Source organism: Prionailurus bengalensis, chromosome B1 (assembly GCF_016509475.1).
Source record: "Prionailurus bengalensis isolate Pbe53 chromosome B1, Fcat_Pben_1.1_paternal_pri, whole genome shotgun sequence".
Classification (NCBI taxonomy): Eukaryota; Metazoa; Chordata; class Mammalia; order Carnivora; family Felidae; genus Prionailurus; species Prionailurus bengalensis.
Genome location: NC_057344.1, coordinates 74,798,843 through 74,811,937, shown reverse-complemented (window position 1 = coordinate 74,811,937; position 13,095 = coordinate 74,798,843). Strand labels below are relative to the sequence as shown.

The 13,095-nt window shown below is 43.0% G+C and overlaps 1 protein-coding gene across 3 annotated transcripts in view; it reads left to right on the top strand.

Annotated features, from left to right (window-relative positions):
• The window catches only part of FHDC1 (FH2 domain containing 1), a 42,848-nt gene that overhangs the window by 13,586 nt on the left and 16,167 nt on the right, over positions 1 to 13,095 (top strand). For all 3 annotated transcript variants that reach the window (XM_043567293.1, XM_043567285.1, XM_043567276.1), the window contains exons 3-6: positions 3,696 to 3,757; positions 4,412 to 4,514; positions 10,030 to 10,115; positions 10,203 to 10,303. In XM_043567293.1, the coding sequence (XP_043423228.1) occupies positions 3,696 to 3,757; positions 4,412 to 4,514; positions 10,030 to 10,115; positions 10,203 to 10,303 (352 nt within the window). The remainder of the gene's footprint in view (positions 1 to 3,695; positions 3,758 to 4,411; positions 4,515 to 10,029; positions 10,116 to 10,202; positions 10,304 to 13,095) is intronic.

Genomic DNA, 13,095 nt, shown 5'->3' with positions numbered 1-13,095 from the left:
CAGGGCTGGCTTAACTCTTGAGTGCGCCTTTCATGGGAAAGCCCCTGAGCTCTACAGTACGCTGGCTGCACCTGCTAAGACAGGCCCTGACTTCTGTCCGGGTCCTGCCTCCGTGTCCTGCAGTGTTCAGAAAAGTAGATTACCTTCAACTGGAACTGGTAGGCAGGGAGGGAATCCTTGTTCCTGAGGCTGTCTGTCTCAGCCTGTGCAGCCAGCAAGTCCACTGCTCTGGATGCTTCCAAAACACCACCCAGTCCCACACGCATGGGGTTCCTGAATTGCCCAGCTCTGAGGCGGCAAGCCTTTGGGAAGTAAGATAAGCTAATTTACAGGTGAAATGATAACCTGCTTTAAAGCACTTTAAAGCACTTTAACAGACACTTTTATAACACTCCTTTAGAAGGATCGGATATGATAACCTGTGAGAGAGAGCCAGATTGTGCACTAGGCAAATCTGAGGATGCCAGGAGAGAATGGGACTGTCCCTGGAAGGCAGCCAGTTGTCTCATTTTCCTGTCATGTTCCCTGGAAGGTGCTCTGTGATGGCCAGCCTAGGTTTTTCTTAGGACTGTTGCTGAATTGTCTTAAATTAGCGACCAGTTTCAGAAGGTTTGCCTCAAGCGGTGGAGACAGTCGCTGCCCCAGGCTGTGGCTGCTCTGTGTCAAGTATGACAGCAGCTCCTGGAGGCTGTGTCAGCTGTGAGAACACGATTTCTCTCCATCATCCCACACAGACAGCTCTGGAGTCTCCAGGGAACCTGGCCAGGCCCTGTGGATGGCTTTCTATAGATCTGCCCCCATTCCTGGAGGAACATCCCAATGTGGATACCCGCCCGAGGCTGTGGGGGAACATTGCCACTTCTCTAATATTCCTGTATCCTCAGCAGTGTTAAAACTCACAGGAACTAGAGAGAAAAGGAACCAGAGAGACCCAGGCTAGCATTTCAGTTCTCGTGTTGCTTTGGGGAAAGTATAAAAAATGACATCTCTGAGGCTCGGTTTCCTTATTTGTCAGATAGGAACAATAAGAGTAATTTCTCTGTCACTTCCTGCAGCGGTAGCTGTGAATCCGTCAAGGGCACAGAGCATCAGAGGGTTAAGGGTGGAGATTGGAGTTGGGGGCAAGAAGTGTGTGCTGAGGAAGTTCTTTGGAAATGTCTGTCACTGTATCAGTATACGTGTTCTTACTTGTGGCTTTTTAATTTATGAATTATAATAAGACATAGTTTTCTGTCTTACTGAATTTAGATTCCTCTGTCTGGTGTGGGCTTTCCTCATTAAAGCGTGTTAAGTTTGACAGGTTTTATTCTCTCCCCCTCTTCCCCCCTCTTCTCCCCTACCTTCACACTGAACTTGAACTGTAGTCCTTGGGTAGGAGTCCCATAAGGAGCCTGTCCTGATTGCTTGGGAGTTTATTTTATGGCTGGCAGGTGATTGCGTGAACATAAAGTAAACCCCTAGGATAGTAAATAATGTGATTGTTTAAGATTAGTCTTCAAAAGGAGGCAGCCATACTCTTGTAAAAATTTAACCTTATAGCCAGGAAGTGCCATTAAATTGGGTTAACAGGTCTTGCTGCTGCTTATAAACTTAGAAGCAGGCCCAGAGACCAGGAATTTAATCTGAAACCTGATTCTCTTTTGTTCACAATGAATCACATACATTTGGAAAGGAAGACAATTATAACAACATTCCTGTTTTAGCTAGTCTCCCTTTACCAAAAACCAGATGAAAAAAATTGCAGCAGTTTTAAGGCTATCTTGCCTCCACGCCTCTTGTATATTTGCTGCCAGAGAAAGAAAAACTTCTGTTTATAATAACAACATCCACCCCACTGTCCAAAAAAGGTTCTGTCTAATTCTAGTCTGATAAAACCCTGCCCAATTATTGATTTTGGATAGCTAAAACCTATTGCAGCCAAAATCTGGGTTTTGACAGTACATTAGAATAGCACCGCATTTCATTAACTCAAAGACGCCATACATTGTAAGATACCTCCTGATTTCAGAGATGTTAACATGCATCTTAGACTTGGTGAAAGACAGCACAAGAATTTTCCTTGATAAATTTTGAGTAAATAAAATTTAGAAGACTTTCTTACCTCCTCCTGAAAGGGCTATTGGACATATATATTCTTTTTCAATGAAAAGAAATTTTTCTTTTTGAAAAAAATTAATTTTATTACATTTCTGAAAATAACAGTATTGGTCCTTCTATATCCCTAAATCAGGGTTGGGACTCTGCAATATCTTCAGTTATTTTTTACTTTCTTAGTTTAAATTTCATATGATCTTGCTATGCTAAGACACCTGTTTTTCAAATTTGGGCTTTTATTATTTTTTTTTCTTTCTTTTTTATTTCTTTCTTTTTTTTAAAATAAAATTTATTGTCGGGGCGCCTGGGTGGCGCAGTCGGTTAAGCGTCCGACTTCAGCCAGGTCATGATCTCGCGGTCCGTGAGTTCGAGCCCCGCGTCAGGCTCTGGGCTGATGGCTCAGAGCCTGGAGCCTGTTTCCGATTCTGTGTCTCCCTCTCTCTCTGCCCCTCCCCCGTTCATGGTCTGTCTCTCTCTGTCCCCCAAAAAATAAATAAACGTTGGAAAAATAAAAATTAAAAAAATATATATATAATTGATTGTCAAGTTAGCTAACATACAATGTATACAGTGTGCTCTTGTCAAATTTGGGCTTTTAAATGCAGGCTGTTATTCTAAGAGGAAATTGCTAAATTAAACAAATTTTAATACACATTATTCATTAAAAGTCATGTAAGAGGGACACCTGGGTGGTTTAGTCGATTGAGCATCTGAATTCAGCTCAGATCATGATATCACTACTTGTGGGTTCGAGCCCCGTGTTGGGCTCTGGGCTGACAGCTCGGAGCCTGGAGCCTGCTTCATATTCTGTATCTCCCTTTCTCTCTCCCCATCTCTCTCTCTCTCTCTCTCTCTCAAAAATAAGTAAACATTTTAAAACCTTAAAAAAAGTTATATAAGATTAAAATAGATATGTACAGGGCGCCTGGGGTGGCTCAGTTGGTTGGGCGACCAACTTCAGCTCAGGTCATGATCTCATGGTCTTTGGGTTGGAGCCCCACGTCAGGCTCTGTGCTGACAGCTCAGAGCCTGGAGCCTGCTTCAGATTCTGTCTCCCTCTCTCTCTTCTCCCCACCTTGTGTTCTATCAAAAATAAATAAACATTAAAAAAATTAAAAATAAAATAGGTATGGGGCGCCTGGGTGGCGCAGTCGGTTAAGCGTCCGACTTCAGCCAGGTCACGATCTCGCGGTCTGGGAGTTCGAGCCCCGCGTCGGGCTCTGGGCTGATGGCTCAGAGCCTGGAGCCTGTTTCCGATTCTGTGTCTCCCTCTCTCTCTGCCCCTCCCCCGTTCATGCTCTGTCTCTCTCTGTCCCAAAAATAAATAAACGTTGAAAAAAAAAATTAAAAAAAAAAAATAAAATAGGTATGTATAGTTATTATAGTCAAGGAAATATATCATTGCAGAAAATTTGGAGAGATGATAATATTTTAATGTTTGCAAAACTGCATTAGGTATATCGATTAATCACCAGATTTACATACTGGAAGTTATTCTCTTATAAATTAATGTCGTATTTTGATAGGTTTTAATTCTCTCCTTTCCTCCAACTCTTTTTATTTGTACTTTACTAGTCTTACGTGTGTCTATTTTTTTCCAGATTACTATCTTGGATGCAAAACGGAGCATGAACATTGGGATATTTCTTAAGCAATTTAAGAAGTAAGGTTTTTGCACATATTTGCAACTTTAGTCTCATCCACACTGTCAGCATCAGTCTGGGTGTGGCTGAGCTGAAATTCAGCTTCTAATAAAAGCAAAAGTCATTCCTCATACTTGTATATCCTTGTTAGATACGCGGTGTGATGAGTACCCAAGTGTCTGTCATTCTCTGCTGTTTTCCTGCATGAAAACAGAACCTAGTGGCTTGAAGTACAGGGAGAGTTGCCTAGGGGTGTCTGTTCAAGCCTGTCATGTCAGGGAATTTATAAATTCATCTGTAGTGTTGCCCCTCGAGTGGAAGTTGGACTGGTGAGTCAACAGTGGTTAAATGCCAGTGTTCTAAAGTGGAGAGGAAAGGCTCGCCAGGTTTCCATGTGACCAAAGGGGATTGCTTTTTTTCACCCAGAGAAGACCCCCAGTGGTTGCTGCCTTTCTGGGATGCCCAAGGATAGGCTTCTGGGTGAAGAGCGTGTCAACATCCCTGCTTTCCCTGGCGGTGGGGCTCTTGTTATCACTGACGCAGCATGTCCCTCAGACTGGGAAGAAGGCGGGATGGTAGGAGGGTGGAGGTGATTTGTTTTAATTTCCACTGGCTTGTGTTTCTTTGGCACTTCAGCAAATGTGAAATGGAATCTGATTAATTGTCTTTTCAAGGTCTCCTCAGTCCATCGTAGAAGATATTCATCAAGGAAAGAGTGAACATTATGGATCGGAGACGCTGCGAGAATTTCTTAAGCTTTTGCCAGAGTCAGAGGAGGTAAGGAATTTGGCACATGAATTTTAGATGTTAGGAGTGATGATAAAACCTTAACATTTTTCAGAGTGTCAAAACTCACATGGGAAGGGGACTCTGCTACTCGGAGCCAGCGTTTTCTCACCTAAAAGTAAAAAGTCACCTAAGAGAGGGAGTGTAAGTTGTGGAGTTAGGGAATCTAGGTTTAAACTGAAGCTGTACCCTTGCAAGTTTCCTAACTGCAGTGAACTCAGTTTCCACACCTATGCAGAGAGGATGATGGTGCTTGCCTCGCTGGATTGTCAGGATGCTGAAAGCCTAGCTATGCGCTGGATGTGGTACTCGGCACGTGGGACCTGAAAATGAACTTTGGTTTCCTTTTCCATCTTCCAGTGATGGTTTTTGCCTAGACTGTACCCAGGTTATTTTATAAATACATACACTTTTTAAACAAAAAAGTAAAACAAAACCGCTTTGGGATGGATATGCTCTAAAATTTTGGAGAGGTAGGTAAACTGTTAATAAATGTCTAATTGACTAAAAGGTGAAAATTGCTGTGATAGCAATATAGTACTACAATATAAAGTTATTGATCTTTTTTTTGGACTGAATTAACTGAACTGTTGAATGGTTAGGAGCTTGATAGAAAAAAACAGTTTATAACATTGTCATGTTGCCGATTATTTTGGAAGAAGGGGACCCTGAAAAACTAAAGTAAGAAATCACATGAATACATGTGCTTGTAAACATTTGAATAATACAGAATCTTAAAGTAAAAAGTGTAAGTTATCCTTTCTACACATACCACTGCTTCCTCCTCCCGCATCCCTCTCTTCTTCCCAGACATAATTTATGGAATTCGACTTTAGTGCCATTGATAACAAGAGAAGTATATATCTGTGCTTTTTCTTTTATATCGATCAGTGATAAACTCACAATGCCAACTTGAGGGTCTTATGAGGTAACTGGATATTCTAGGTGTATTTGGTAACCTGAACCTCTCTTTCTATGTCAGGTTTTCTGTTTGCAAATTAAGTGTAATTTATCTAAGCTAAGATTAATTAACAGCACTTATTAATGTTAGTGGAGGGTCTTAAAGTCCTGAAGGGAAGGTACATTAAGTCATAATTTACCCTGGATCTTATCTGCTAAACAGTCCTTAGTCTTTTTCTTTTTCTTTTTCTTTTTTTTTTTAATGTAAAGAATGAGAGTCCCAAAAACCTTTAATGAGGATGGATAGGATTTAGTTAATTTGAATTTTAAAAGGATTGCGTTGGTCTCAAAATCTTACTCCTGCTTGGGCTTTTTTCATACCTCCTCCTTAGGGCTGTTCTGGTTCCCACTCCTAACTGACCTCATCGTTTATTTAAGTGAGGATCAGATTTGATAGTACATGTGAATATGCTCTAAAAAGCTCTGAGTTTCTAACTAAATGGAGGTTAGGCATGGGGGAGACTGCCAGCTTTGTGCCATGAAGAGCTGGCAGATTAAGTACAGTTTTCTTAATGTCTTCATTTCTAATTTTAAATTCAGAGGTGATTAGAGAATGCAAAGGCTGTGGAAGACTCTGGGATTTTTCAGAGAAGCAGCATAGCTGTCAAACCTCTCGTGTTTAAAAGAACCCTGCTTTTTGAGTTGTGTGTGGGATATAATTCAAATGTGTGGTGGGGGGGATGTTAAGGGCTAGATGACTAAAACCCACCCAGGCGCTGCCCTGAGTCCTGAGGCTTTCACTCACCCCCAGACAATTAGCTGACCCCGGAGACAGTGTCCTGCTGGGATGAAACACCGCCCTGGGATCCCGACAGGCGTTCCAGCCACTGAGCCAGGCTGCAGCTGCTTCTCCCTCCTCTGCAGGGTCGTTCTCAGTCTGAATATCCGACAAGCTTGGTCACACTCTTTCTTGTTTACATTACTGACTCTTGGCTTCAGTTCACCACACCCTCCACACTCAACTGGGAGCTTCCTTCAGCAGGAACACCCTGACAGTCCCCCGGGGCATCTTGGCGCCCCTCCCTAACCCACTCTGGGGCTGTGCACTGGCCTGGCCAGGGGAGTCTTGGGGAAAGCCGAAGCCACCTCATGACCAGTGCCCCCTGCAAGGCCTTGTTGTGAGTGCTGCATGGCCTCTGGCACCACCCGGACCAGGGCTGACCCCAGAGTCTTGGTGGAGGGTGGAGGATGGGGATGAGGCCAAGAGGGAGTCAGTGCCAAGTGAGAGAGGTTTAGGAATGTGGCAGAAATATGTTAATAAATGCACAAGTGTCTGCGTAACTGCATGTTGCTAAGTCTGTGGTGTAACGTTCTGTGCTCGTTTTTTGCACAAGAAGGGACTAAACATTTATTGAGTGTCCCCATGTTCCAGGCACTGGGCAGGGCAAAATCCAGTCGAGCGAGATAATGTGCTCAAGTGCGTACGTAGCCCAGTGCCTCGCACATAGAAAGTCACTAAACCATAGCTGGGATTATTCAGTGTGTCTCTTTCATTTAATTCTCCTGGCAACATTGTAAGATACTCCTCATTTTACAGAGGGGAAACTGAGGCTCACACAAGTTAGCCAGAGCCCATCTAGTGGCACATAGTTGATAAGCCGTTGAGGAAGGTGGATTTGCGCGTGATTTGAGCCCACAACAGTTCCTTCTGCTGCGCTCCACTGCCTCCCTTTGAGGAAGGAAGGGCAAAGGTTCTCAAGACCCCGCCTTGCACCTCACCGGCTTCCCAGCCTTTTCATCGCCCCTACTTTCACAGAGGAGCAGCGTGAGTGTCACTTGAATGATACCGTAATCTTATCAGCATGTTGAAAATACGAGCGGAAACAGCCCTTTTCTGTCCCGCATTCTCAGCTGACAAGCCAGCAGGTTAATTTGTTTTCAGGATCTCTCTGCCCTTCACCACAAATCTTTTATCTGGCGTTGTTTGTTCATCTCGCCTTCAACTCGTAGTTGAAACTTGCAGAGGAAGAGGGTAGACCCAGAAATAAAAGCAGTGGGAGTGGGTTCTTTGTCCTGAAAAGTATTCCTGTGCCCAGAGAGGGGACAGGGAAGAGGCTTGTGTAGGAGCAGGAGGACGGTGGAAGGGAGCCCTGACCCAGCCTGCAAGCCCTTCCCTGTGTCCGGGCTGGTGCCCCATCCCTGCATCACTGTCAAGGATAGAGGGCAGGAAGGTGGTAGAGATTTTCTGTTCTCTCTGGCATCAGGTTGGTTGCGTCCTTTGCATTTTCATCACTTCATCCCTACCTTCTTTGCTGACTCTGCCCCTGGGAGGGGAATGACAGGGGGGAAGCCCCAAGGTCTTCTGTTGGGTGAGTTTGTTGGTGGGAAATCTTGCTATTTCAAGGCCATGTGAGTGGAATTAGATGGGATGAAGGAGGTCTGCCCTTTGGAATGTGTGAGTCTTAAGGAGCATGCTGTTTGCTATTAGGACAGAAACCGGGCACAGCCAGGTCATAATGAGAGTCACTTGGCTCAGCCAACAAAATTATGCCTAACAATGTTTGATAAATGCTGTTTGATGATGACGAGAATGCACAATAATTATAGGGTTTGTTCACCTCTCTTTTACCTCCCTACCACTGCGAAGGTACGATAATCCCTCTTAATGAACATAAGGCTCATTTTGAAATGGAACTAAGAACTGTATACATGGCACTTAAATTCAGGACTATCTTTCCATCACCATTCTCTTGAAATCCATAAACATTTTTTTAGCTCTTTATACAAGTGAAGGAGATTAATCATTGTTCAGTTAGAGTTGAGCACATGTTTAATAGAAATATCTACCAAGTTGATTTAGCATGACCTATTCCTATGTTTTAGACAGAAAATTGTGCTGTTTTCAGAAGCTTTGCACATGCTGCGTAGATGGTCTTACAAAAGGTACAACCTCAATCTGCCCCTGCCCATATATAGTGAACCGCCAAACTCTAGTTCACAAGGGATCAGGATTCATCCTGTGGCTTTCTCAGTTCAGCCAGGCACTGGTTTGGGTTTAGCTAAACCAGAAATTCCGTCTGCCCTTAAACTGAGTATGCCTAAAAATGGTAAATTCACTTTGGGGCCCTAAAGGTAGGGGAAATAATGCAGTTTGATAAATGGCTATTTTCTGCCCGTTGGGGAAAAAAAACCAAAAACCAAAAAAACCGCGGTCTTAACCACCAGTGAGTCTGCACTATTACGTTTTGAATTTTCAGGTAGTTGATGTAGCTACTTCAGCTTGTGGATCTTTGCAGATTTTCCCTCCCCTGTGTTTTGGAATTGTCGTTTCCTGTTTTCCAAGAGACAGAGACATCATGTTATTTTTATGGGACCCCCCCCCATAACCCAGGGGATGGAAGAGAGTAGTAAGCTTTATAAAGAGTCCTGAAAGATGGTAGGTGTTTATTGGCAACAGTTAGCTGCAGAGATAGGCCGTCTACTTAAAAGTAGCCCCAAGGTTCTACTTACCGTAAAGTATTTTTGTTGGAAGATGCTATACTACTACAGGGGACGTAAAAGAGTTTCTTCCACTGAGTGGGTCCCGTTTTCTATGGGAGGAAGGCATTGACTTGCTCTGATGCAGTTTGAGAACTCTCTCTTTGCTTCCGTCCCCACCTGCTAGCTGTTTGGCTATGTTCCCATGTCAGAACTCTTTTGTTTTTCTTTGCTATGGTTGAAGGAATAACTTTTAGTTGAGTTTAATGTTTTACAAGAGTAATGCATGTTCATTGTAGACGTGAGAAAATAAAAATGAGCAGCAGAAGAAAACAATAGTCGCCTTAATCCTATCACCTGTGTAAGTGGCCCTTTTTAGTCTTTTGCCTGTGTATAAGGTGTGTACATGGAGGGTGGGGGGGCATAGTGGACGCTTTTTAAAAAATGTAAAGAAATGGGATCTGACTGTATATATTGTTTTATTACTTGATTTTTTTCATAGGGGGAAGTCTTGACCTTGACCTCAGCTGCTTAAGCCATTTTCCTTTTTACCTTCCTTCTGGAGAGCCAGCGTGTAGTAGCCTCAGCACACAGTATCCCCTTCCTATAAAGTTATTCTTGTGGAGGGGGACTTGGGCCACAGCAAGATCGGTTAGCACTTACCCAGTCAGAATATTTTATATCCAGAATACCCAAAATATTAAGATTTTTTCATTAAAAACTTAGGGGACCATGTTATAATGATAACCCAGTCTTTCCTGTCTTCTCCCAGTGATCTCCCTTCCAGATTATAACTTTACAGAAAATTTTCATCCTTAGATCTGACCCTTTAGTAACCTCCCTGAGGATTCCCGTGGCTCCGGTTCTGTGGTTTGATTGGGATTGTTTATACCCACAAACGTGACACAACTCTTCTCTTTCTGATTTGCTTGGTTTATCTTCTTTCAAAAAACAACATAGTAGATGTGGTGATTTCCTTTTCTGTCTTTTCTTGGGCCTACATTTTTGATTTGAATTGAGCACTGACGTCTCATTTTCTGAAAGGAATTTTAAGATGAAATTTAAAATAATGTTACCTTTTAATCATAAGTTATTTTTTTGTCTGCCTTCTTTTCCATTTGTCTTTTAGATAAAGAAATTAAAAACATTTAGTGGAGATGTGTCCAAGCTGTCGCTGGCAGATTCCTTTCTGCACTACTTGATTCAGGTGCCAAAGTAAGGATAATCCCTCACTCTTCTTTTCAGAGTAAGGTTTTAAAATTAATGACATAAGATTCTACAGTCTTACTTTTTATTTTTCAGCTATTCACTTCGGATTGAAGCCATGGTGCTAAAGAAGGAATTTTTACCTTCTTGTTCTTCTCTATACACAGACATAACAATTCTAAGAACTGCTACAAAAGGTAAGTGAATACGTGATGCTTCGTGTAATTTGTTTTTATTAATTTTGGTAGCAGCTTATTTTATTTTAATACTTATTCTTTTCTTACTCGTTTTTGCGAGACTGAGGAGGACAGAGTGCAAGTGGGGGAGGGGCAGAGATAGAGGGAGACAGAATCGAAGCAGGCTCCAGGCTCTGAGCTGCCAGCACAGAGTCCAATGCAGGGCTCGAACTCACGAACCGTGAGATCATGACCTGAGCTGAAGTCGGATGCTTAACCGATTGAGCCACCCAGGCACCCCAAATATTTATTCTTTTTAGTAAGCATTCTTCTCTTAATTTTTACAAATTCATTTTCTTTTTTAAGTCCAGTGTGCTTAATGTACAGTATTATCTTAGTTTCAGGTGTGCAATGTAGTGTTCAACAATTCTATACATCACTCGGTGTTCATCATGACAAGTGCACTCCGTAATCCCTATCACCTCTTCCTCCCATCCCCCCACCTACCTCCCCTCTGGTAAACACCAGTTTGTTCTCTATAATTAAGTCTGTTTTCTTGTTTGTCTCTTTTTCTCTGTTTTTGTTTCTTCCATTCCACATACGAGTGAAATCATGTGGTATTTGTCTTTCTCTGACTTATTTCACTTAGCATTATATCCTCTAGATCCATGCATATTGTTGCCAATGACAAGATTTCATTGTTTTTTATAGTTGACTAATGTTCCATTGTATATATGTATATACACGATGTTTTCTTTATCCATTCATCAGTCAGTGGACACTTGGGTTGCTTGCATATCTTGGCTATGGTAAATAATGCTGCTATAAACATAGGGGTACATGTATCCCTTTGAATTAGTGTTTCCATATATTTGGGGTAAATACCCAGTAGTGGAATTACCAGATCATATGGTAATTCTGTTTTTGAGTTTTTGAGGAACCTCGTACTGTTTCCCACAGTGGCTGTACCAGCTTGGTATTAGCTTTTTTTTTTTTTTAAATAATTCTTAAAAAATTTTTTTTAATGTTTATTTCTTTTTGGGAGACAGAGTGCAAGCGGGGTAGGGCGGAGAGGGGAGGCAGAGAGAGAGGGAGTCACAGAATCTGAAGCAGGCTCCAGGCTCTGAGCTGTCAGCACAGAGACTGACACAGGGCTCAAACCCATGAAGTGCGGGATCGTGACCTGAGTGGAAGTCAGACGCTTAACCAACTGACCCACCCAGGAGCCCCGGTATAAGCTTATTTTTAAAAACTATTCAATTGCTGGGGCGCCTGGGTGGCTCAGTCGGTTAAGCGTCCGACTTCAGCTCAGGTCACGATCTCACGGTCCGTGAGTTCGAGCCCCGCGTCGGGCTCTGGGCTGATGGCTCAGAGCCTGGAGCCTGCTTCCGATTCTGTGTCTCCCTCTCTCTCTGCCCCTCCCCCGTTCATGCTCTGTCTCTCTCTGTCTCAAAAATAAATAAAACGGTAAAAAATAAATAAATAAAAATTAAAAAAAAATAAATAAAAACTATTCAATTGAAATTAGAAGTGCAAGCGCCTAGATCTGCTACACTCCAAAAAGGGAAATGAGATATTACCTGGGATGACAATTAAAGTTTATTTCCATTTACTTTCCTCCCTAAGTGATTAATTGATTAATTAGTCAATTAGCCAATTAATCCATCAGTGAGCATATTATCCTCCTGTAGAAGAAGGTTTCTTTCATCCCAAGCTTCAGAGTAAGCCTTGCTGCTTGCAGCTTGCTCCTGTTCCTCTCCCAGGTCAGCTCTCTGTGACTACGCAGTGTGTAGTGTCTGCATGTGGGTGCTGGCTCCTGCTCAAAGCCTGGGCGCCTAGGCCAGCTGCATTTTTCCTCCCACCCTCTGGCCCCTGGTGTCCAGGACCTGCTTTGCCGGAAGCATACCTCCTGGCCTCCTGACTCCTCCTGGGCATCTCCAGCATGACTCTTCTGCAGGTTCCTGATAGTTCTGCCCCCTGTTTCCTCTCCCACCTGCTTCCCCTCAAGACTCTAACACCTGGTGGGCTATTTACATTTGAGAGCAGCCAATGGGTTATGTCTGTTTCTTTGAATAGCTTGCTTACGCAGCTTGGATAGACTCCTGAGAGTTGCTCTGCTGTCTCACTCCACAGTGATGAGGTTTGACCTTCTGGCATTTCTGGCGCTGAGCAGGCAGGCCTCGCATGTGTGTGGGCACTCCTCATCTCCAAGGCGGAATCCCTGATGCTCCCTACCCCTCACATGTTCCAGGGTTTTCAGGGCCAGCCTGATTTCCTCTTGGTTGTTTTCTAGATTTCTAGTTATCAGTTTAGAGTAGAACTGTTGATTCTTATTTGATTTTCCTGTTTAGTTGCTCTGGTCTGTGTTGAGATAAAATGTTTCTCTTCAGTCCATCGTATTCATTTTAGAGAGGAGGCTAAGAATTAAGGACGATTTTTCTTCTTTCGGTAGAGAGGCCTTTTAGAATTTTTTCCTGGAGGCGCCTGGGGTAGCTCAGTCAGTTAAGCATCCAACTCGGTGCAGGTCATGATCTTTGCCGTTCGTGGGTTTGAGCCCTGCTTTGGACTCTGTGCTGACAGATCAGAGCCTGGAGCACATATCATACTCTGTGTTTCCCTCTCTCTTTGCCCCTCCCCCACTTGCACTCTGCCTCTCTCTCTCTCTCCTTCAAAAATAAATAAACATTAAAAAAAATTTTTTTTTAATCTTTTCCTGTACACCAAGGCTATCGCAGCAATGTTGGAAGAGTTGTTCTTCCTCTTCAAATCGAGTTGGAGGAATAGTTTTCATAATGAGCAAGGCAAATTTGTGG